Below are 24287 nucleotides of genomic sequence, written 5' to 3'. Positions count from 1 at the left end.
AAAAATACTATTACCACCCTCCCCTCAAAGTAAATATGGTAACAAATACCTCAGTACATGCAGAAATCCATTTAATCCTGATATTGACACAGATATAGCTGATAGCCTCCATTTTTGACACAACGCTACAAAATGTGTGTTGTTCACAGTAGATTATATATTCCTTATGTGTGTATTTATGTGGAAAAAAAACAACTGATCATTCTCACATACTTTTTGAAAGGTTTAATGTGGATGAAGTGACATGGAACCTACTTATTACGGGCACAGTTGCTTTTAAGTGAATGACTTGGGCCTTTATTTTTACTACAACCCATAATAAAAAAAATAAATTGACTGTACTTCACAATGCAGAGCCTATGCATGTGTAACTGAAACAAATGTTTCATGAAACAATATTTACTGCTATCACGTGTATTTATTGATCTCACATTTTTATTCTATTTATTAAAAAACGAGATGCTATATGGAAGCTAAATTTTCACAATATGCCGTCTAATAAAACCAATAAATAATAGAAGTATATGAATATGAACAGAAACAAAATCTGAATTTTCTTTCCAGATTTCTAAATGGATCTAATTTTTTTAGTACTTATTAAATTTAGCTGGTTGCCAAAATAAATGTTTCTTACGTTTTCAAAGAATACGCAAGATACTCTTTGCTTGTGTTCATTTTTAGACATGCCTTCATTTATTTTGCTTGATGTAACATCTGTTTTTTATATTTTTACATATAATCCCTTCCCCTTTTTTGAAGGATAAAAGATGGTCTTTGTTTTGTGTTCTATTTTTTTTTTTAATTTTAGTTTTTTAATGTTTTTATGAGGTAACATTGTTTAATCATATAAGTTTCAGGTGTACAACATCATAATTTGATATGTGCATACACTATACAGCATGCTCACCACCAAAAGTCTAGTTTCCATCTGTCACCATACATACCCCCTTCCCTTCCGGTAACCAACAATCTATTTTCTGTATCTATGAATTTGTTTGTTCATTTGTTACTTTTTTGTTTTATATTCCACATATGAGTGAAATCATACTTTTTTTGGTCCTTTTTCATGTCCCTTATTTCACTTAGCATAATACCCTCAAGATCCATCCATGTGGTCGCAGATGGCAATATTTCATATTTTTTATGGCTGAGTAGTATTCCATTTTATGTATATGTGTATATACCGTGTTTCCCCAAAAATAAGATCTCGCCGGGCTGTCAGCTCTAATGTGTTGTTTGGAGCAAAAATTGATATAAGACCCAGTCTTATTTTACTATAATGTAAGATTGGGTCTTTATAATATAATATATAATTAATATAATATCATATAATATAAAAAATATACTGGGTCTTAATGTTTGTCCAAAAGATGCATTAGAGCTGATTATCCAGCTAGGTCATATTTTCAGGGAAGCATACATGAATATATATATATCACATATATACGTATGTATATGTGTGTGTGTATATATGTGATATATATGTATGTAAGTGTGTGTGTGTATATATGCCACATCTTTATTCTTTCATGTATCAATGGACACAGATTATTTCCATATCTAGGCTATTGTAAATAGTGCTACAGTGAACATAGGGGTACATGTATCTTTTTGCATTAGTATTTTCATATCCTTTGGATAAAATACACAGAATAAGGATCATATGGTAGATTTAGTCTTAATTTTTTGAGGAACCTCCATACTGTTTTCCATAGTGGGTGCATTAATTTACATTCCCACCAACAGTGTATGAGGGTTCCCTTTTCTCCACATTCTCTTCAACACTTATTATTTCTTGTCTTTTTAATAATAAGCATTCTAACAGGTGTGAGATGATACCTCATTGTGGTTTTGATTTGCATTTCACTAATATTTGCTCGTGTTGAATATCTTTTCATGTGCCTGTTAACTTTCTGTATGTCTTTCTTGGAAAAATGTTCAAATCTTTTGCCCATTTTTTAATTGGGTCGTTTGTTTTGTTGTTGTTGAATTCCATGATTTTTTTTCAGGTTTTAAAACTTTATTTGCATATTTTAAAAACTATGCAATCCAATAATTAAAATCATTTGAACAACAACAACAACAAAAATGGCACTCTGATTAAGCTGCAATTTACCGCCTGCAGGACACCTTGGACCAGCTGGGTTTTTACTCTAGATTTCATTGTCTTCATACCCAGCTTCTGCCTTCACCAACATGCAAGTTCGTTTCCTTCCCTGCCAGCCAGACAGGCATAAGAGAGACAGGTGCGACCTTCGTTGTCAGTAGTTCTGATGTGAAAGGAGGCAGCACAATTATTTTAAACTTGATCCAATCTCTTTGCATCTTACAAAGTTAAACAGGTAGAAGAAATAAAATAAGAATGCAATACTTATGGAATGTACAGTGCATATTGGCAGTGCATGCCTCATGATTCGCCTGCTTGTTTCTCCTGTTCAGTTGTTGTTGTTTTTCAATTTTTTAAAAAATTGGGGAATGTTGGGGGAACAGTGTTTTTCCAGGGCCCATCAGCTCCAAGTCAAGTCACTGTCCTTCAATCTAGTTGTGGAGGGCGCAGCTCAGCTCCAAGTCCAGTCGCCATTTTCAATCTTTAGTTGCAGGGGACGCAGCCCACCATCCTATGTGGGAATTGAACCAGCAACCTTGTTGTTAGGAGCTCACGCTCTAATGAACTGAGCCATCCAGCTGTCCCTCTGGAAGCTCAGCAGCAGCTTGTCTTCAATCAAGTTGTGGAGGGCGGAGGGCACAGCTCACTGGCCCATGTGGGAATCAAACTGGCAACCCTGTTGTTCAGAGCTCTCACTTTGACTGAGTGATCTGGCTTCCCCTCAGTTGTTTCTTTTGAAGACAATGGATTTTTCTCTTGTGTTTCTGTCTTCAGTTTCAGCTTAGCGAATTTCTTGATCTCAACCTTATTGGATTTGTCAGACATGGTTGCAGAGGAAGCGGGGCGAGGCACGCCAACAAGTGGAGTCCGATCTGTTCAGGGTCGGTCTCCGAGTCTGATTTCTTCATATGTATTGGATATTAACCGCTTATCAGAAATAGTTGCGATATCTTCTCCCATTCAGTTGGTTGCTTTTTTGTTCTTCTATATTACTTTTAGTAGTCCCATTTTTTGATAGTGACAAAGCAAGCAATAAATAATTTTAGCTTGATAATCCAATATTGTTTTGTAATAATTATCTTTAACTCTCTAAGAAGTTAGTGTACGGGGGTGGCTGGTTAGCTCAGTTGGCTAGAGCACTGTGCTCTTAACAAGGTTGCCGGTTCAATCCTCACAGGGGCCACTGTGAGCTGCGCCCTCCACAACTACATTGAAACAACTACTTGACTTGGAACTGATGAGTCCTGGAAAAACACTTAAAATAAATAAAAGTTTAAAAAATAAATAAAAAGTTGGTATACTGGCTGGGATATGAAGAAGACAGGACAACTGTTTGCCCACTACACATTGGATTACCAAATTTCTCATATTTGTCATTTACAGGCTTGATTTTTGTCAAATCTATAAACCATTAGTGGTACCATTAGTTCCTTTTTTTTATTTTATTTTAACTGCTATTTTTAAATTGAGATATTATTGACATATAACATAGTATCAGTTTAGGTGTACAACATGATTTGATAAACATATATTGCAAAATGATTACTACAGTAAGTTTTGTTCACATCCATCACCACACAATTACAGTTTTTTTCTCTTGTGATGAGAACTTTTAAGATTCACTCTGTTAGCAACTTTCAAATACACAATACAGATTGTTTACCATACTGTACATTACATTCCCAGAACTTATTTATATTATAACTGGAAGTTTATACCTTTTGACCACCTTTGCCCATTTTACCCACTCCCCGACTCCTCCACTGGCAATCAACAATCTGTTTTCTGTATCTATCACTTTGGGGGATTTTTTAGATTCCACATATGATTGATATCATATAGTATTTGTCTTTCTCCGTCAGAGTTATTTTACTTAATACCTTCATGGTTCATACATGTTGCAAATGACAGAATTTTCTTTTTTATTTATGGCTGAGTAATGTGAGAGTGTGTGTTTTATGTCCCACATTTTCTTTATCCATTCATCCACCAATGGACACTTAGGTTGTTTCCATATCTTGGCTATTATAAGTAATCTTGCACTAAACTTGGGGCGAGCAGATTTTTTTTTAAATTTACATAATGGTTTTCATTTCCTTTGGATCAATACCTAGAGGTGGAATTGCTGAATTATATTGTGGTTCTAGTTTTCATTTTTGAGGAACCACCATACTGGCTGTAGCGTACATTCCTACAAACAGTGCATGAGGATTCTCCTTTCTCCATATACTCACCAATACTTGTTATCTCTTCTTTTTATTGATAGCCTTTATAATAATTGTGAGGTGATATCTCATTGTGGTTTTGATTTGCATTTCCCTGATGATTACTGATGTTGAGCACCTTTTCGTGTACCTGTTGGACATATTTGTATCTTTTTTGGAAAAATGCTTATTCAGATCTTATGCCCATTTTTTAATCAGATTTTTTTTCTTCTATTGAGTTGTATGAGTTCCTGCTATGTTTTGGATATTAACTCCTTGTTAAATATATGGTGTGTATGTTTTTTCCCATTTGATTTTGCCTTTTCATTTTTTTTCAATGGTTTCCTTTACTGTATAGAAGCTTATTTATTTATTTGTTTTCTTGTTTGTTTTTCTGTTTACTTTGCCCATTTATTCAGTTCTTTAGCTTTCACATGTAAGTGAGATCATGCGGTATTTGTCTTTCTCCAACTGACTTACTTCACTTAGCATGATGTTCTCTAGATCCATCCATATCGTTGCAAATAGTAAGATTTCATTCTTCTTAATACTCCGTTGTATAAATGTACCACAGTTTCTTAATCCAGTCTACCTATGAGCGTTTCGATTGCTTCCAAGCCGGGACTGTTGTAAATAGCGCTGCAATAAGCATAGGGGTGCATATATTTTTTTGAATTAGCATCTTGGATTCTTCTGGATAGATATGTAAGAGTGGAATTGCTGGGTCATAGGGTAGTTCCATTTCCAGTTTTTTGAGATACCTCCATACTGATTTCCAAAGTGGCTGCCATGTATAGAAGCTTTTTAGATTGATGTATCCCACTTGTTTATTTTTGCTTTTGTTACCTTTGCTTTGTTGTTACACCCAAAAAATCATTGCCAAGACCAGTGTCAAGAAGTTTACCCCCTATGGTCTCTTCTAGGAGTTTTATAACTTCAGATCATATGTTCAAGTCTTTAACCCATTTTGAATTGAGTTTTGTATCTGTGGTGTAAAATAGGGATCCAGTTTCATTCTTTTGCATGTGGCTGTCCAGTTTTCTCAGCAACCATTTATCGAAGAGACTATTCTTTCTTCATTCTATGTTCTTGGCTCCTTTGTCATAAGTTAACTGATCATATATGCGTGGGTTTATTTCTGGGCTCTGTATTCTTTTCCATTGATCTGTGTATGTTTTTAAGGCAATCCATACTTTTGATTATTACAGCTTTGTAATATAGTTTATAATCAGGAAGTGTGATGCCTCCAGCTTTGTTCATCTTTATCAAGATTGGTTTGGCTATTCTAAGTCCTTTGTGGTTCCATACAAATTTTGGGATTGTTTGTTCTATTTCTGTGAAAAATGACATTGAAATTTTGATAGAGATTGCATTGAATCTGTAGATTGCTTTGGATGGTATAAACATTTTAACAATATTAATTATTCCAATCCATGAGCACGGAATATCTTCCCATTTATTTGTGTCTTCTTCAGTTTCTTTCCTTAATGTCATATAGTTTTTAGTGTACTGGTCTTTCACCTTCTTGGGTATTTTATTCTCTTTGATGCAATTGTAAATGGGATTATTTTCTTTGTTTCTTTCTGATAGTTCATTATTAGTGCATATAAATGCAACTGATTTTTATATATTGATTTTGTATCCTGCAGTTTTACTGAATTAGTTTATTCTAAGAGTCTTTGGGTAGGGTATTTAGGATTTTCTGTAAATAATATGTCATCTGCAAATGGAGACAGTTTTACTTTTTGCTTTTTCGATATGAGAGCCTTTTTTATTATTTTTTTTTCTTGTCTAATTGCTCTGGCTAGGACTGTTGAATAAAAGTGGTGAAAGTGGGAGTCCTTGTCTTGTTCCTAATCTTAGAGGGAAAGCTTTCAGTTTTTCACCGTTGAATGTGATATTAGTTGTGCTTTTCTTTCTGTCAAAAATGGCATTTGATTATGTTGAGGTACATTCCCTGTCTGCCCACTTTGTTGGGAGTTTTTTTATCATGAATAGGTGTTAGATTTTGTCAAATGCTTGTTTTGCAACCATTTGAGACAATCATATAATTTTTATTCTACATTTTGTTAACGTGCTGTATCATGATGATTGCTTTGTGGATATTGGATCATTTTTGCATCTTGAATAAATTCCACTTGATCATGGTGAGTGATCCTTTTTATGTATTGTTCAATTCAGCTTGCTAATACTTTTTTGAGGATTTTTGCATCTGTGTTCATCAGGGATATTAGCCTGTAATTTTTTGTTTTTTTCCTTGTAGTGTCCTTGCCTGGTACCGGTATTGGAGTAATGTTGTGTCCTCATAAAATGAGTTTGGAAGTCTTCCCTCCTCTTCTATTTTTCAGAAGAATTTGAGCAAGACTGGCATTAGTTCTTTTCTAAATGTTTGGTGTAATGCACCAGTGAAGCCATCTGGTCCAGCACTTTTCTCTATTGGGAAGTTTTTGACTACGGATTCAATGTCTTACTAGCAGTTGGTCTTTTCAGATTTTCTATTTCTTTATGATTCATTGTTGGTAGGTTATAAGTGTGTAGGAATTTTTCCATTTCTTTTAGGTTGTCCAGTTTTTTGGTGTGAAATTATTCATAGTAGTCTCTTATGATCCTTTGTATTTCTGTGGTATTGGTGTTAATGTCGCCTCTTTTGGTTTTGATTTTATTTACTTAAGTCTTCTCTTTCTCTTGGTCAATCTAGCTAAAGGTTTATTTTGTTTTATCTTTTCAAAAAATCAGCTTTCATTGATCTTTTCTATTATCTTTCTAGTCTATATTTCATTTATTTTCACTGTGATCTTTCTTATTTCCTTCCTTCTACTAACTTGGGGCATTGTTTGTTCTTCATTCCTTAAGTTTTGCTATATTATATTTCCAGTTTTATTTGCCTCTAGATATTTTTTTGATTTCACTTCTTGAGTTCTTTGTCCCACTGGTAGTTCAATAGCATATTGTTAAACCTCCACTATTTGTGAATTTTCCAGTTTTTCTGCTTGTAATTGATTTCTAGTTTAATACCATTGTGGTTGGAAAAGATGCTTGATATGATTTCAATCTTCTTAAATTTATTATTTGTCTTACGTTCTAATACATGATCCAATCCTGTGTATTGTACCACATGCACTTGAGAAAAATGTTCTGCTGCTGTTGGATGGAATGTTCTGTAAATATCTGTTGTGACTGGTCTTAGTATGTGTCATTGAAGTCCAATGTTTCCTTATTGATTTTCTGTCTGGATCTATTTATTGATGGAAGTGGGGTATTGAAGTCCCCTATTATTGTGTTGCTGTTTATTTCTCCCTTTTTAGATATGTTAATATTGCTTTATATATTTAGGTGCTCTTATGTTGGTGTATAATGTTGGTGCATAACTATTTATAAATGTTATACCCTATTGTTGGATTCATACCTTTATTGTATAATGACAGTCTGCCTCTTATTGCATTCTTTGTCTTAAAGTCTGTTTTGTCTGATAGGAGTATCGTTACCTAAGTTTTCTTTTGATTTCTACTTGTGTGGAATAACTTTTTCAATCTCTTCATTTTCAGTGTGTGTGTCCTTAAACCTGAAGTGAGTCTCTTGTAGGCAACATATGAGATGTGATAAAAAATATGGTGAATGTTTAAATTTAAAAAAAATGATTACAGTAAAAGACACTTTGCCATTAATTCCCCTCAAAATATTCCCCCTTGGGGCTGGCCCGGTGGCTCAGGCAATTGGAACTCTGTGCTCCTAACTCCGAAGGCTGCCAGTTCGATTCCCACATGGGCCAGTGGGCTCTCAACCACAAGGTTGCCCGTTCAACTCCTCGAGTCCCGCAAGGGATGGTGGGCAGCAACCCCTGCAACTAAGCTTGAACACTGCACCTTGAGCTTAACTGCCTCCTGGATGGCTCAGTTGGTTGGAGCGCGTCCTCTCAACCACAAGGTTGCCGGTTTGACTCACGCAAGGGGTGGTGGGCTGCGCCCCCTGCAACTAGCAATGGCAACTGGACCTGGAGCTGAGCTATGCCCTCCACAAGTAAGACTGAAAGGACAACAACTTGAAGCTGAATGGCACCATGCCTCCACAACTAAGATTGAAAGAACAACAACTTGACTTGGGAAAAGTCCTGGAAGTACACACTGTTCCCCAATAAAGTCCTGTTACCCTTCCCCAATAAAATCTTAAAAAAAAAAAAAAAAATTCCCCCTTGCTTCAAACATACTTAACTCATCATTCTTGCCACTTTCTGAAGCAGTTCTGGAAGACCTCTTTCGTGAGTGTCTTTACTTTCATCTCCATCATTACAACGCTCCGTGTCACGCATCACTTCTGGTATATGGTAATTTCTGTCAAATAAAAACGTTTTGGTGTGTCCTCATCCACCTTATTCTCTGGATCTGGCACCGTGCAACCTCTGGCTCTTTCTCAAAGTCAAACTGACCATGAAAGGAAAATGTTTTGAATCGATTCAGGACATTGAGGCAGCCACCACAGTGCAACTAAAGACATGAAAGAGGACTTCCAGAACTGCTTCAGAAAGTGGCAAGAATGATGGGATAAGTGTGTTCGAAGTGAGGGGGGAGTATTTTGAGGGAGATTCATGGAAATGTGTCTTTTACTGTAATAAATTGTTTTTATTTAAACATTTACCGTATTGTTTGATCACACCTCGTATACCTGGGTATTTTTTTTTAATCTATCTAGCTACTCTGTACTTTTTTATTGGAGAATTTAATCCATTTAAAGTTATTATTGATAGGTATAGATTTATTGCCATTTTATTTATTGTTTTTATCTGTTTTGTAATTCCTTTGTTCCTTTCTTCTTCTCTTGCTGCCTTCCTTTGTGATTTGATGATTTTGTAGCGGTATGCTTATATTGTTTTCTGTCCTTTGTGTATCCGCTGTAGGGTTTTGCCTTGTGGTTGCCACAAGGCTTATATAAAACATCTTATATTTATAAGTCTATTTTAAGTTGATAACAACTTAAGTTCAAATGCATTCTAACATTCTACATTTTTACTTTCTACTGCTTGTTATGTTTTTGATGTCACAATTTACATCTTTTTATCTGTGTATTAACAAATTACTGTACTTATAATTCTTTTAATTTCTTTTGATTTTAAACTTCTTACTAGCTTTATGAGTGATTAACCTACCACCTTCACAACATTCAATTATTCTGAATTTAACTGTATATGTACCTTTAGCAGTGAGGTTTATATTTTCATGTTTTCCCTAAACTCCTTCAACTTTTGCTATTTTTCCTTCTATTCTGAAGGACAGCTTTGCTAGATAGAGTATTTTTGGTTGGCAGTTATTTTCTTTCAGTACTTTGAATATATTGTGCTACTCCCTTCTGGCTGTCAGAATTTCTGTTGAAAAATTCACTTATCATTTATGGGTTTTCCTTATATGTAACATGTTTTTCTCTTGCTGCCTTTAAGATTCTCTCTTGGTATTTGACTTCTGACTATTTAATTATAATGTGTCTTCCTGTGGATCTCTTTAAATTCATCTTTTTTGGATCTCTGGGCTTCCTGAGTCTGGATGTCTCTTTCCTTCATCAGGATAGGGAAGTTTTCAGCCATTATTTTTTCAAATAACTTTTCTTCCCCTTTCTCTCTCGCTTCTCCATCTGGGACCCTCTTTAATGTAAATACTTGTTCATTCGGTGTTGTCCCATAAGTCTTTTAAGCTGTCTTCACTCATTTTCATTTTTTTCTCTTTGCTCATCTGATTGGAAGAATTCTACTGCCTTATTTTCTTCAAGTTTGCTGATCCTTTTTTCTTTATCTAGTCTACTCTTGAACCCCTCTATTGAATTTTCCAGTTCAGCTATCATACCGTGTTTCCCCGAAAGTAAGACCTAGCTGGACGGTCAGCTCTAATGTGTCTTTTGAAGCAAAAATTAATATAAGACCCAGTATTGTATTATATTATATTAATATTATGTTATACCCGGGTCTTATGTTAATTTTTGCTCCAAAAGACTCATTAGAGCTGATTGTCCAGCTAGGTCTTATTTTCTGGGAAACACGGTAGTTTTTACCTCTGTGACTTCTATATGGTACTTTCTTATATTTTGTATCTCTGTTGCAATTCTCACGTTGTTCATACATTGTTCTCCTGATCTCAATGAGCATGTTTATAACTATTATTTTGAACTGGGAGGTAAATCACTTATTTTCATTTTGTTAAGGTTTATTTCTGAGGCTTTGTCTTATTTTGTTTTTTCCCTTTGGATCATATTCCTCTGTTTCTTCATTTTCTTTGACTGTGTTAGTTTATATGTATTATAAAACAGCCACCCCTCCCAGTCTTGAAGGAGTGGCCTCCTGTAGGAGATGAACCTTATTCTTCAATTCTGCCCTAGCTCTAGATTGGCTCTTACTCTTTTCTGATTGTCTAAGAAGCTTTCTTTGTCCTTAGAGTCCTCTGTCCTTTGTCTCAATTGTTGAGGGTGTGTCAAAACCTGTGACTATCTTATCAGCACCTAGGTGCAGGCTGATTGGAAGGTGTTCCCTCAGGCAGCAAATTTTAAAGTATTCAAATACACCCCTTTCCATGAAAGACTGGAAGATGGGCATTTCTGTTTGCTCTCTCTGCACTGCTCCCTGGGGGAATAGCTACCTACTAACTAACTTTCTCTGTTTGCTACCATCCTGTTGAACCCATGAACACACAATCCCTGCTGGCCACTAGAGCCAGACTATGGAGATGTGTCCTCTGGGGTGACTGCCACAAAAGCTGGGGCATCAGGCTAGGAGTCACTCAACTAGTTTCTGAATTTCCTTCATAGGGAATTGTTACTTTTCCAACTGTAGATTCAGTGTATTCCTAGGAGGAAATGAGTATAGGCTCCTCCTATGTCACCATCTTGAATCAGAACTCTATAATATCTTCTTAAAACTTCTAAATATCCAAATTACTCTCAGAATAAAATTTATTTGCTTTTGGATTTATGTTTTTGTGATGTATTCTGTTTACACTATTATAGAATTTTACCCTCATTTCCAATTTAAGTAGAAATTCTAGTGATCTCTCTCATGAATAATGTAAAGGCCATAAATTGTGTATTAAAACATTTCCTTTTTAGAAAATAGTTGCACAAGTCTGTTCTGATTACTGTTTTTTGGTAAATGTGTGTATATTTTATAATCTAGCATCTATCAGTAGTGAATATTTACTACTTCTTACTGTCGCAATCACTTTATTTCATCAAGTTAATATCCCTACTTTTTCTTGTAACCCTAGAGTTTATTTCCTAATAATCTTCATCTCATAAGTGGGTCTGGGTCCATTATAACAGAATAGATGATGTGTAACTCTTTGAAAATGTACCTCATTTAAAGGAGACCTACTCAAATCTACAATATTAACATAGCAGTTACATTAATGGTATTGTTGAGGAAGTCAACAGTAAGATAAAATATTTTACTCATTTTAATTTTAATGAATTAATGCTGTATATTTTTGGATTAAAAAACAGTAAAGAACCCTGATAACAGGTAGAAAATTGCTATTAAGACACACTTTAGCCTGTTTTTAGATGGAGAAAGATTTAAAGATTATGAGTCATGTTTCATTGCCATTTCCATGAATAATTAATTGTACTCTTTAATTCTGTTATTTATTGTGTGTAATATGATTTCATTGCAGAAAATATTTAATTACATGGTTATTAGAGTCTTAATAACAAGTTAATAGTTCAGAGTGATTGTCCATGATGCTGAAACAGCTTGTAACATTAAGTCATCATTACTATTTAGCTCCATTGCTGATTAATAGAGTTTTACTTGCTTGACACAACATAATTGACTAGGATACAGGAACTAGCAATTCATTTTAAATGGCAAAAGAACTTCACAAATACAGTATATTTTAACATAAATTCAACTTGTATGCAAGGAATTATTTACAATAGTTGCTCTGTGGTTTTTAATATTGGAGCAGGGTTTAATACCAACCACAAGAATAGCATTTCAGCAGAAATTTTAATATATACTGGGTTAAGAAGGCAGATAATGTATTAAATTGCTGAATGTTTACTATTATATTGATAATAGGTCAGTTCAAACTAACATAAGCTGTTAACCAAATGCATATTTATCTTCAGTGATATTGCATTCATTTAATATCTTTAGGGATTTTCAGTTTCTTTTAAAGAGATCTTGAAATTTCGTGTGGTCACGGATCATGAAAATGAAACATTACTGTTGCTATTTGAAAGTAAATACATTTATTTCATATATTCAGATCCAAGCTGACATATTTAGATTCAAAGATTAGTATTTTACAAGTTAATTATTATTAATTCTACAGTTTCTCTTTCTCCTGAATCACAAATATATTTCTTAAGAAAAAGAAATGTGAAGTGAAAGTAGTCCAGGAATATTTATACTTGAAGACTGTGTAGTTTTATATTATTATTAATCCTTGAAATCTCAGTGTTAAGGACTTACTGTAACTTTTCTTCATCTGTTTTACAGTCATTGGGAACTGTTCCTAGTGTTTCTCATTCTTACTTTTAGAAGCATGGTCAGTTACACACATAATCACTGTTGGTGGGAGTGGGAAAGATAATTTTATTTACTTGTATGTTGTTTATTTATTTTTAAAAAGTAGAAAGTGATGTATGATTACTAATTGTAAATGCTTGCTGATTATTTAGGTTGAGCTAGAGAATGAAACTTTCCTCTGAGGCACTTAAATTGTGAAATAGGTAAACGTTGTGAAATGTGAATCCAGAGAAATGAAAGTATTAAAAGGAATTTGGTTTTAGTTGTACAGATTTTTTTTTTATGAAGAATGACAATTGAGGAAGTATTCAAACTGAACTTAACTACATTGTTCCCACAAATACACCAAAACCATTAAAATGAAATGATAATTTCCTTTTATATTTAACTTGAATATCAAATGCATAACATACTAATTTGTTAAACTTCTGCTTTAAAATATTGTTGTTTATTATTGGTACACACTTTTGGCTTATTTGATGGCCTAATAACAATAGCAAGTTTTATTTGAAATGATTTTTTTAAACTTTAAAGAGGGGCTTTTTGTTAATATCGGTATGTGTATTTAAGGTGGGCTTATTGTCAAATAATACACAGTACAATTCTCTCTATTTTAAAGCAGGTGGAAATATAAATATTTTAATGCCTAGACAATGTTACTTTAAAATCAATATAAGAGCTGTCAAATTATTCAAATAATAAAAAAGTACAGAAGTTGTTAAAAAATAAAGAACTTTTAGAACTATAGAACAACAAACAAGGAAAAGTACATTACATTTAACATGTAGAACATTTTAGACAATAATAAAAGAATGATATTTTCAACAAAATTATGTTAATAAAGACGTTAAAGCCATATCATTAAGTTTTGAATATATGGTTTTAAAGTAAAATAAATGTAAAATAAAAACAACAAAATTTGATTGTATTTATGAAAACTAAACAAGTTATTTTGCTATTGTAAAATATTTTACATTTAGTACAAATACTAATGATTCCCTGAGTTTGTTTTCATTACAGTGGCAAGGAAAAACATCAAGAAAAATTTTCCCTCAGACTGCATGTTCTCCTACTGTTGGTTTCTTGTAATGAAAACAACTGTGCAGACTTCACATTAGTTTAATTTAAGTAAATGTTCATGGATGGTTTAATGTATAAATGTAATTTTAATTCTGAGACTATTGTGAAAGACCTGGAAAATAAATTATAGGAACCGAAAGTAGCATGGTCACTGTGTGCGTGTGTGTTAAAGACACAGTAAGATTTATGAAATCCATTTTCAGTAGATGACTTTCAGACTTTTTAAAAAGTAAGATTCCCCATTAAAAAGGCACTTAAGTTGTTTTCCTTGTAAGATATGCCAGCTGAAAGTTAATTTTGAAAAAGGTTAGGGAGATTTCTACTTCACTTATTTGGATAGAGTAACTCTTTTGCCTCAAATAAAAATTCTTGAAGCACTGTTAAGAATAATTGATGATGGGTACCCAGGCATCTGAAAGAACAAGGAGTCTATTTTTCTTTGTTTTTGTCTAATTTCTGTTGAGTAAAGAGATTTCTGCCCCAAAGGGATAAAATGGCTCCTTACTTTCAGGATGACTTTAAAAACATAATTCCTTGAACTTCTGTAGGCTTACACATTTTTTTATTTTGTATATTAGGTGCCCTGCATAATGTTTAATCATTTTTTTATATAAACCAACTGGTATATTTATACCTGTTTTCCAGTTGGAGAGAGAGAGAGAGAGAAAGAGAGAGACTAGTAGAAAAATACCTTAGCAAATATATGGTGACGGAAGGAGAACTGTCTCTGGGTAGTGAACACACAATGGGATTTATAGATGATGTAATACAGAATTGTACACCTGAAATCTATGTAATTTCACTAACAATTGTCACCCCAATAAATTAAAATAAAATAAAATAAAAAAGTGGAAATAAAAAAAAGAAAACTACCATCAGTAAAATGATAATACTACCATAGTCCACTTGGTTTAAATAAATATGAGATTCCAAAGCCTTGAAATTAATATAAAAGGAAACAGGACACTGAAATGTCTAAATACTTTGTTGCTCTTGTCTACGCCATTTTATGCAGATATCTAATTTTCTGTAATTTTATGTATTGAGGACTAATAAATCCTGTGATAGAAAAATGTTCACACACATGTCTGACTTGGAAGACACATTTATAAAAAGCATGCTGTCTTTGAAATAAAATTTGTGTAGTTGTTTTTTTTCTCTGTTTTACTTTTTCTTAGCAATTGAATACCATCTTGCCTCTTATTAAAATAGATTTGCTGTAAACACATCAAGGGCTATAAAGGAAGGCATTTTCCTGAATTTATAGTTTTAACTCTTAGACTTTATTAATGAAAATTTCATAACTAGTTGATAATCTAATAGTATTGTTTGATGTTTTAAAAACTCAAAACATTTCTATTCACTGTGGCTTACCAATTTTTATTTAGTACCTCTAATAAATTATAAATTTAGTTATTTAGATTGTGTAAATTATTCAAAATAAATGGAAGTGTAATTTGTTTTAAAATAAGTTTTTTTGGAAAGCTGATTTCATTATATATTCTTAAACAGTTTTAAAATCACAATCAATATTTCACTCTTAATGCAATAGTTAATTTAAGGAAAAAAAAAGTCTAGTTAGAAATCTGAATTAAAATTGAAAGTGTCCTTTGCTGCAATAGTTCAGTTGTTTACAATATTAAATCTGATGTAATTGACTTACTAAGAAAGTAAGCCTAATTCCCCCCCAAACAATTGTCTCTTTGGAAATAAATTGTAAAATTACAAAATTGCATTGCAGAATTTAGTTAATGATTAACTTTGAACTTGAAAAGTGTTTATATTGACTGTTGATAGCTTTTAAAATATACCTTATTGGTTGAATTCCTTTGACTTTTTCACCATTCTCAGCAAATGAGTAGGAGGAAGATATTATTTTTTTATTTTAATACTCAATGTGGTAATTTGATAGGGCTATGCTACATTATTTGTTAAAGGATTTTTGTTTGTTTGTTTTTTTAAGTAGAAATAAACACTTTCTGTTGTGGATTAGTGAAGTGCTTTAAACCCTGTTAATATTCTGTGAAGGAACCTTCTATCTTATATTCTGACTTTTCTATAAGATTTCTGTCTATTAGAGTGTTGAACTAGTGAGAGGAAGAAGACCTATGATGTGAATTACTGTTTAAAAAGACGTTTACACATTAGCTAATATTTTTTATTGTCTCAATCATTTTCATTGAAATTTTGATTGGAGTACATACCATTTCAAAACCATGAAAGAATTAGAGTCAAATTTCAGATTGGTACTTTTAAGAAAAAGTGTAGACATATGTATAATTGTAGCATGAACATGTTAGAAGAAGAAAATTGTGAAAATAAACTAGCCAGCCAAATACATGTTTCAGCATGGGAAGTGGCAATGGAGAAATAAAAAGAGCACTGGTTTCAGAATCTGAAGAGTCTACTCTACCTACACCTCAGGATTATTGAAAGGCTCAAGTACAATGTTTGTGAAAACGTCTTATAAAACTAGCACAAGCTGTGCAAATGTAGGATGTTATTTTGCTTTGGGGTATAATGAATGGCTTAGTTATTGCCACATAGCCGTTTTTTTTCCATCTTCTGGCTAGTGATCAGCAGAGGTGTCTTTACTGGCTGTCTTGGAAAACCCTATGATTTCTTACCCTGATATAAATCAAGGAGTGAGTTGGAGAAGGAAAGAGAAGTAGAGGTGGTAGGCCAGTGTTTCTAAAAAAAATGTGTTGGTTCATGGTTAGTTTATAGCACTTTTTTCATCCCTAGATAATCCAGAGGGAATAAAAAAAATAAATTAATTAACAATGTTTTGGTTTATTCTTGAAATGTGGTACAAGTTTATCTTTACGGATGTAATTAAAGTTCTATCAAGATTTTATTTGCATGTTTTCCAGTGCAGCCTGTTGTGATTTTAAAAAATCATTCATCTTATTAAATGAATCAATGCTTTCAGATTGTGAGACATTTCATATAACTCTATAATATAAAGAACTATCTTTCCTTCTTCCTTGTACTTTTCATTAATGTCTTGATACCCCTCTTTTATACAGGACTTTGCCTCCCGGGCTAAACTGGCAGTTCAAAAACTAGTACAGAAGGTTGGATTTTTTGGAATTTTGGCCTGTGCTTCAGTAAGTGAATTGTATTAAATATGAGAAATTCCCATAAATAGTGGATTTATATTTTGATCCAACTTGTTTTTAAAGATACAAGCCTGAGTGTTGAAAAATGGTATCACTTTTAATGGGTATGTAATTTTATTAATCATCTTACTCATCAAATGAGCTGTTTTCTGTTAGATAGGTTCATATTTTGTTTATTGACTTTTAAGCATTTCATCATGCCATGATGACTTCAGGCCTAAATGGCTTGATTCAGTAAGAACAAAGGAGACAAAATCCATCCTTCCCATGAAGAATTTATAATGAAGTGCATTTAACCAAATAACAATGACTTCATTCTTTCCAGAGTTGTAGATAAGTAGTCTTTTTCCAAAGTTTCAAGCATTAGTTATAAAGATGAATTCACATAAAACCCGTCTTACGTGACATTAACACCTAGTTAGGTAATTGGAACATCTGTGGCAAAGTTAAGGCCATCTTTGGTTACCGTGAACTCAGAACCCATTTATGTCAGAAACTTAATCTCTCAAATTGCAAAATTTGTGAAATTGATGTTCTTTGATGAGTTGGTGTTTATCCTTGTCCTTTTCAAATATAATAAAAAGTTACATTTGAAATGCAGCATTTTGAGCCAAATTTTCTTTGGTAGTCCTTATACACTTGTTGGTAGTTCTGTGGTAGATTTGGCCAGAATAACTAGGTGAACCTAGTTGATATGATAAAAGCTGTAATTATAAGTAAAATTCACAAAATTATTGTCTACTGACACATAGCTACTTTATTATGTATGAGCACATGAATATATCTCTGAGTACCCACTTTCCATGCCTTAGCAAAGCAAATGGCCAACAAAGGAGAACATTTGGTGCCAAAATTTCAAATGTGGTATCAGCAGTCTAGAGATATTTTAAAATATACATGTGCCTGAATTATACTATCTTTTGACCTTGGCAATACTAGCAATTTTCATAATCTAACTTTTTAATATAGAAGCTCTTTATTACAATATTGATCTTAACTATTTGAGCAATGTATAGGTATGTTGTAGTGTGATATTACAGAATTGGCTTTGGAGTCAGGCTTACTTAAGTTCCTAGTTTTCACTCTTACCTAGTTATGTAACCTCAGTCAAGTTACTCTCTTTGAGCCCTAGTTTTTTAATTTTCAAATGGGGCAATAAGACATTTGCAAAGGCTGATGTGAGGATTATATATGTGAACTAACACAGTGCCTAGAACATAAATGGTCAACCATTTTTTAATTGTTATTCATCAGCTTTGGATCAGCCACTGAGTGCTTGGAATAAAGAAGAGAAAGGAATATTCCCTTTCCTCAAGGATCCTGAAGTCTAGTGAGGGTGACCATTGAAATATATCGAGAAGTAACAAGTGCTGTGGAAACTAAGCAGAACAGGATTAAGCTGAGAGGCTTAATGGATAATAATGTTCTTAGCTTCAGGCTAAGACAACAAGCCTGGGAACCAGGGTTGTTGCCTGGGTGGAAATCCTGCTCTGCTGCCATTTACATTGACCAAATTGCTTAACCTGTCTCACTTTTTTTATCTGTAAAATGGATGGAACAGAATCATCCATAGCCTTGTTTGGGGAATTAAGTAAGTTGATGATGTAGAAACCTTAGAAAAGTACCAAGCAAATCAAAGCATTCAATAAAAGTTAGCTTTCATTATTCCTAGGGAAAATACAAATATCTTTGATTTATTAAAGCAAAAAATACTTATTCCTTGGCACTCGTCTATACCTGTGTCCAAACTGCTAAAAATCTGCTTTCTATACTAGCCAGTCCTCTTTATATTTGACTAGAATAGTCAATATTTAACATAAATTGATAGATTAATTTTGCCCTAAGAACTGTTTTTAAAGATATGTTTAATACATTAAGGTATTAAAGATATATATACTTGATTTAAGGTAAAAGCCTTATTAATTAGTTATTTTGCTATTAATATTTAAACAGTAAATATTAAGGTAAAAATAAAACAGTAAATATTTAAGGTAAAAATAAGTAAAATTTGTAGTTGAGGGAATATCTCAAAGCTACTTAATAGTTCTTTTAATTCTAATCTTTCTGTCTATGTATTTAGTTAAAGTTGAAAAAAAAGAATAAATAACATGCACATGTAACAACCAATTCATTGATTATAATCCTACTTACACTGAAGTGTCCAACATGTTAACAAATTCCAATTTTTATCTACTCTGATTTACATATCTTGTATAGTTTGATTTGCATCTCAACATGAGGTGGAGCCTGATAATAAAGGAAAACAATGAAAATTATTCATAGAGTTCTGAGGGTCGAATGAGAAAATATAAGAAATGACAGTTGTAGTGCTATGCAAATGATATTGTTATTACGTGGTTGTAAGACAGATGAAGTTGTGTAAACACTTTGAATTTGGATGGGGAAAACAAAACTTATCGAATCCAGTTACTAACAAAAGAATACTTGAATTCTAATTTAGTCATGGCACTGTTTTTAAAAAAGAACATAAATGACAAATATCTTTTAAAACAACTAGGCTTTTCTTTGAAAGTTCAAAAATGAAATTATATAAATTAATTGACTTATAAATGATTCGGCCAACAGCCACTTCTATGGGAGTACTTCTGTGGGAGAAAAACGGATGAAGTGCTGAAAAACAGCTTGTGGTTTCTTTGCATTTTTACATGAATTGTCTTTTAGTATTCTTGAAATGTGGGATTGTTTGGAAAAGGTATTTGTTGTGAATCACTTCTTTGTCTGGGACTGAGTGTTCAAAACATCTGAATCAGTGTTGTATTTCCACACTTGATTTTCTTTCTAAAACATGTCACACAGCTCCACAGCCTTCGGCTCTTATAAAATAAAATACAAATAATGAATTTATTTTTTTTTTATGTTGCAAAGTAAAAGTAGATCAATATATAAATGTGTTTGTGAATTTACAAGAATGTTTGCTATAGATGTGAACACTTTCTAGATAGTATTTATTTTAGTGTAAAGATCTGTAAACCCCAGTAACTACTGAAATAATCTTAAGGCTTTTTTTCTTCATTTATACCTCACCTTGGAAAACAGCTAGCTCCCAAAAACCAAGTATCTACTGAATAGTATTAAATTCCTGTGAATCCATTGGCTTTGTCCAATTCTAATATGATAGAAAAAAGTATATTTTGGGGACATTAACTATAAGTAATACAAGCAAAAGGAAAGCTCAGTTTGCTTTGAATAGATTGAATAGTCTGAGATAAATATGAGACCCAATTTATAGACACGTTAGAACACTTGCCTAACCTAAACAGTCTAGTACTGATAGGGGAACCCGTACCTCTCTTTGCAATGTAAATAAGGCTTTACCTATAGGTGGTGAAATTAAACTGTTCTTTGTATTATATGTGTAAGTCCCATTTTAATTTTCTTTTTAATAGATTCCAAATCCTCTATTTGATCTGGCTGGAATCACATGTGGACACTTTCTTGTACCTTTTTGGACTTTCTTTGGTGCGACCCTGATTGGAAAAGCAATAATTAAAATGCATATTCAGGTAATTATACCCTTATTCACTGCCTAATGGTGATGAGTCGATTAAAATGCATTCCAAGGCAAATTGTTAAGATGTTGGTTCTGCTTCTTTTGGTTGGTAGCTTGCTTAGGTATTCAACTATCATATGTCATTTAGAGGTTAGTGAATTTTGGGTAGGTTTTCCCTGTCCATTTTGGAAAATTGTGACCCTTTATTATTTTTCTTCTTGTTTTCTTTCTTCTTTCTTCCTACCTCCATTCCTTCCTTTTTTCTTTCTTTATTTCACTTTTTTCTTTGTGAAACTGTTTATCCAAGACTTTTACCAAACAAAAATAGTGTTCCTATATAGAAAAAATTCATGTCATTTTCACATACATAGCCCCAAACAGTGTGTCTTTGCTGACCATGAGCTGAGAGAATATTTCCTTTCTCTCATTCTACTTTCCTTTTGCACATGGCATATAGTAATGCTTCCTCTCCAGACACCACTATCCTTTACAGAAAACAGCCAGATGTTAGTGTGGGGTAAAATGGAGAAGAAAGGGGTGTCCAAAGAGGCAAAAAGATGTGGCTTATGGTTAGAGAAGTAAAAATCTGCTAGTCTTCAAAGCCACTCTTAACAAAATCTTTAGGACAGCAGGTACTGTGTTTCCCCAAAAATAAGACCAAACTGGAAAATAAGCCCTAGCATGATTTTTCAGAATGACATCCCCTGAACATAAGCCCTAATGCGTCTTTTAAAGCAAAAGTTACCATAAGACCTGGTCTTATTTTCGGGGAAACATGGTATGTTGTGTATATACTGTATGTACAGAGGAGATAAAAGAGACTAAGAATTTAAATGAGCTGAAAGCGTGTGTGCTTCTAGGACTGTGATATAAATTGTTTCCTTCTAAGTGCAAATCTCACCAGAATAAAATAAAATTAACCTGGAAAGAATTTCTTAATCAATGAGATTTGCAACAAAGAGGCATTCACCAAAGGAAAGGCAAGAACAGTGAGTAATGTCTATGCCCTGGTATGATTCCTTAATAATTGAAAGAATGTCTATCCTCCAAGCTTCTTAACACTTGTCTACCTCCAGTTCTTAGTAGAAAAGAATAAAATAGAAAAACTTCAGCTGCTTCTACCTGCACAGTTTCAATATTAGATTTTGGCATGTGAGATGAATTTTTTAAACCACTCTCCTCCCATAATAACCACTCAAAATTTCAAGGGTATGTTTCTTTCTCCTTCAGGGAGTATATTTTGTCCTACTTACATTAAGTATATTGTTCTGTGAACATGAGTTTTTTAATACTGGAATGCTAGTTAGTTTGGTAAATATTTAAAATACCGTAACAGGATTTTTCAAATGATAAAATATTGTAGTGAGTAATGAATTATTTTACAATGTATCTGAAGATAATGTTTTCTGTGATCTTTTTAGTTCTTTCTGGGGGAAGAAGAAGCTATCATTTAGCTTTTCAGAGTCCTTTGAAAGTAGTAATACCCAAGGAATAATAACAGATCATTTTAATTCCCTTGCTAACAGCAACTTCTTTAGGAATCCATAATCTTCATGCATCCTGCTTTCTGTAGTAATGTTTTATAAATTATAGTACAATTTGTTATGCTAAAAGTACCCTATAGTGATAAGGTGTGCAACTTATATCAGACCTTTTATTACAGAATATTCAAAAGTAGTATATTTTAAAAACATTCTCAGTAGATTTTTTTCAAGTTTGAACAATGCTTGATTTTTTTTACATAGTACTTCATACTTTAAAGTGCTTAGGGTATGTCATTTGATTTAATTATTATAATCTTGGGCTAGAGGGATTATTGCTCCCATTTTGTAATTATCAAACTTGCAGATGTTAATAAGTAATAGTTACCTAAGAGAGTAAGTAACAGCTGGAATTTGAACTCTAGTCTTTTGGCTTCAAGTTCAGTGTTTTTTCCAGTCTTTTGCATTGCCTTCTTAACTATAAATTATTTATATGATTGAGGAAATGGAATTGTTTGATGCCTGCTATTTTTGAGGACTTGTGCCAAGCAGTTGGCACTGGTTATTTCAGAACAATTCTGTGAGGTGGTTATTATCCATAGATGGGGAACTAAGTGTTAAAGAAGATAAAATACATGCCTACGAGCCAGGAATTCAAACCAATCTCTATAAAGTCAAAGCTCATTCCCTGTTTCTGTATGAAAGAAAAAAGAGAAAGCTAAAATCCATCTATGTTTCTGAAAGGAAAGAATCTGAGTTGCTTCACTAAACTGAGACCATGGGATGTGTTTGCTGTTTCACTGTTTCTGAGACATACTTTCTAAAGGCATGTCACTAGATGTGTAGCTCAGGGCAACAAACATTTTGTGTTCCTTGGGTAAGCAATATTAGTGAGTAATATAAACATTGTAACATCCTGAAATAACGGAAAAACACCATGCACAGATTTTTCTATATTCTAATAGTAAACCTATCTCCTCTTCTGGTTCTCTTCTCTTTTTTTCCTCTTTTTTAACTTTCCTTGATAAATGTTGTTACTTTTATTGATATCTTGCTGTCAAACCTCCCCTAAAACTTTTAAATCAGCCCACTTAATAATGTGAGTTCAGGATTTCCCCTTCCACTGGAGAAGTTCAAGACTCTGCCCGTAGAAGGACCATTAGAAACCTTAATAATGAAGAAGGTGAGAAGTCAACATGTTCATGTATAATATTTCATGTACCATACAATTTACTTACTATATGAATTGCTTGTTGCCGCTCTACCCTCCCACCACCACCACACATACATACACAGGAATATAAGCTCCAGGAGGACACAGATTTTTGTCTTTCGGATCACTGAGGTATTCTGCTGCCTAGAGTAGCATTAGCATGTAGTAGGCACGCAGTAAATAGTTAATAAATGAATCTAAGATTCTTCTTATCATTGAAGGACCTTTCTTTTACAGATAGGTTCTTCTTTGTTCATTTTGCCATCATTAGTTCCCTATACCCATCTTTTTTTTTTCATACTCTCCCCTTCCCCTTGTTTCCTCTGTGCACATGGTTGAGTGGGCTGTTTTGTGATCTTTTACTTGGTAGAATCCCCACTCAGACCTCTAGCCTGAGATTTATGTTCTTAAATGTCTGACACATTAAAAACAAGACATTTACGTCGTGCCGAGAACAATAAATTTTCAAGCTGTTGCATATAACAAGAAAGTCTTGTTTTGTTTTCAAGCAATGAAATTGTGCAATTATCTGGGTATTGGCTTATTTTGAATGTTAGGAAATGATGGTAGGGAAAGCTTATGGTGGTGAGATCACTAAGAGACAAAACCATTAGCTCTGTTTTTTAGTAAAAGATTTATAGCTCTAAGTAAGCGGCTTTTAGTCTAGATATTAGAAGGACCCTCATATAGTAATGCTTTTATCCTAAATGATCTATAATAGTTTTATTAGCTTCATAATCTTCATATACCATTGATGTAACATTGTTTATAAAATCATCCATCTTGTAGCTGTTTGACATCTATATGTGCTTGTTTTTTCCATGAGATAGGTAAGTATCCTTTTCAAATTAATAGGTGCATAAACAAACACCAAAAAAGGACTACGAACTTTTTTTAGACTTTTTTCCTTATACTGTGCAGCTGCCAATATCTCTTAACACTAGCACATGAAGAAAATGCCGGTGCCTTATTCTTCTACCTAAAATAATAAGCTTTTTAGTCTAAAGTAGGCACTTTCCTGAGAGTTACAATGAATGGATAAAAAGAAAACTGTTGCTGTGTTTCC

The 24287-nt window shown here is 33.1% G+C and overlaps 2 protein-coding genes across 2 annotated transcripts in view; one reads left to right on the top strand and one right to left on the bottom strand.

Annotated features, from left to right (window-relative positions):
• Positions 1 to 24287, top strand: part of VMP1 (vacuole membrane protein 1) — a 114656-nt gene that overhangs the window by 69518 nt on the left and 20851 nt on the right. The window contains exons 8-9 of the mRNA XM_019736323.3: positions 16924 to 17004; positions 20424 to 20540. Of these exons, the coding sequence (XP_019591882.1) occupies positions 16924 to 17004; positions 20424 to 20540 (198 nt within the window). The remainder of the gene's footprint in view (positions 1 to 16923; positions 17005 to 20423; positions 20541 to 24287) is intronic.
• On the bottom strand, positions 2408 to 3295 carry LOC148756495 (thymosin beta-4, Y-chromosomal-like). The gene is made up of 2 exons (XM_088788991.1): positions 2838 to 3295; positions 2408 to 2444 (listed from the first exon to the last, which is right to left on the bottom strand). The coding sequence occupies exons 1-2, from the start codon at positions 2930 to 2932 to the stop codon at positions 2408 to 2410; spliced, it is 132 nt and encodes a 43-aa protein (XP_088645117.1). The 5' UTR covers positions 2933 to 3295.

This window comes from Rhinolophus sinicus, chromosome 12 (genome assembly GCF_057876585.1).
Source record: "Rhinolophus sinicus isolate RSI-liver-muscle chromosome 12, RSI-T2T, whole genome shotgun sequence".
Classification (NCBI taxonomy): Eukaryota; Metazoa; Chordata; class Mammalia; order Chiroptera; family Rhinolophidae; genus Rhinolophus; species Rhinolophus sinicus.
Note: the sequence above shows the minus strand (reverse complement) of the source record. Positions and strands in the feature narration are given on the sequence as shown.

Excerpts from the sequence above, each read along its gene's own strand:
- LOC148756495 (XM_088788991.1), bottom strand. The coding sequence starts at position 2,932 with ATGTCTGACAAATCCAATAAGGTTGAGATCAAGAAATTCGCTAAGCTG. Across the intron at positions 2,445-2,837 it reads AATCCATTGTCTTCAAAAGA|AACAACTGAACAGGAGAAAC; the intron begins AACAACTGAGGG and ends TTGAAAAACAAC.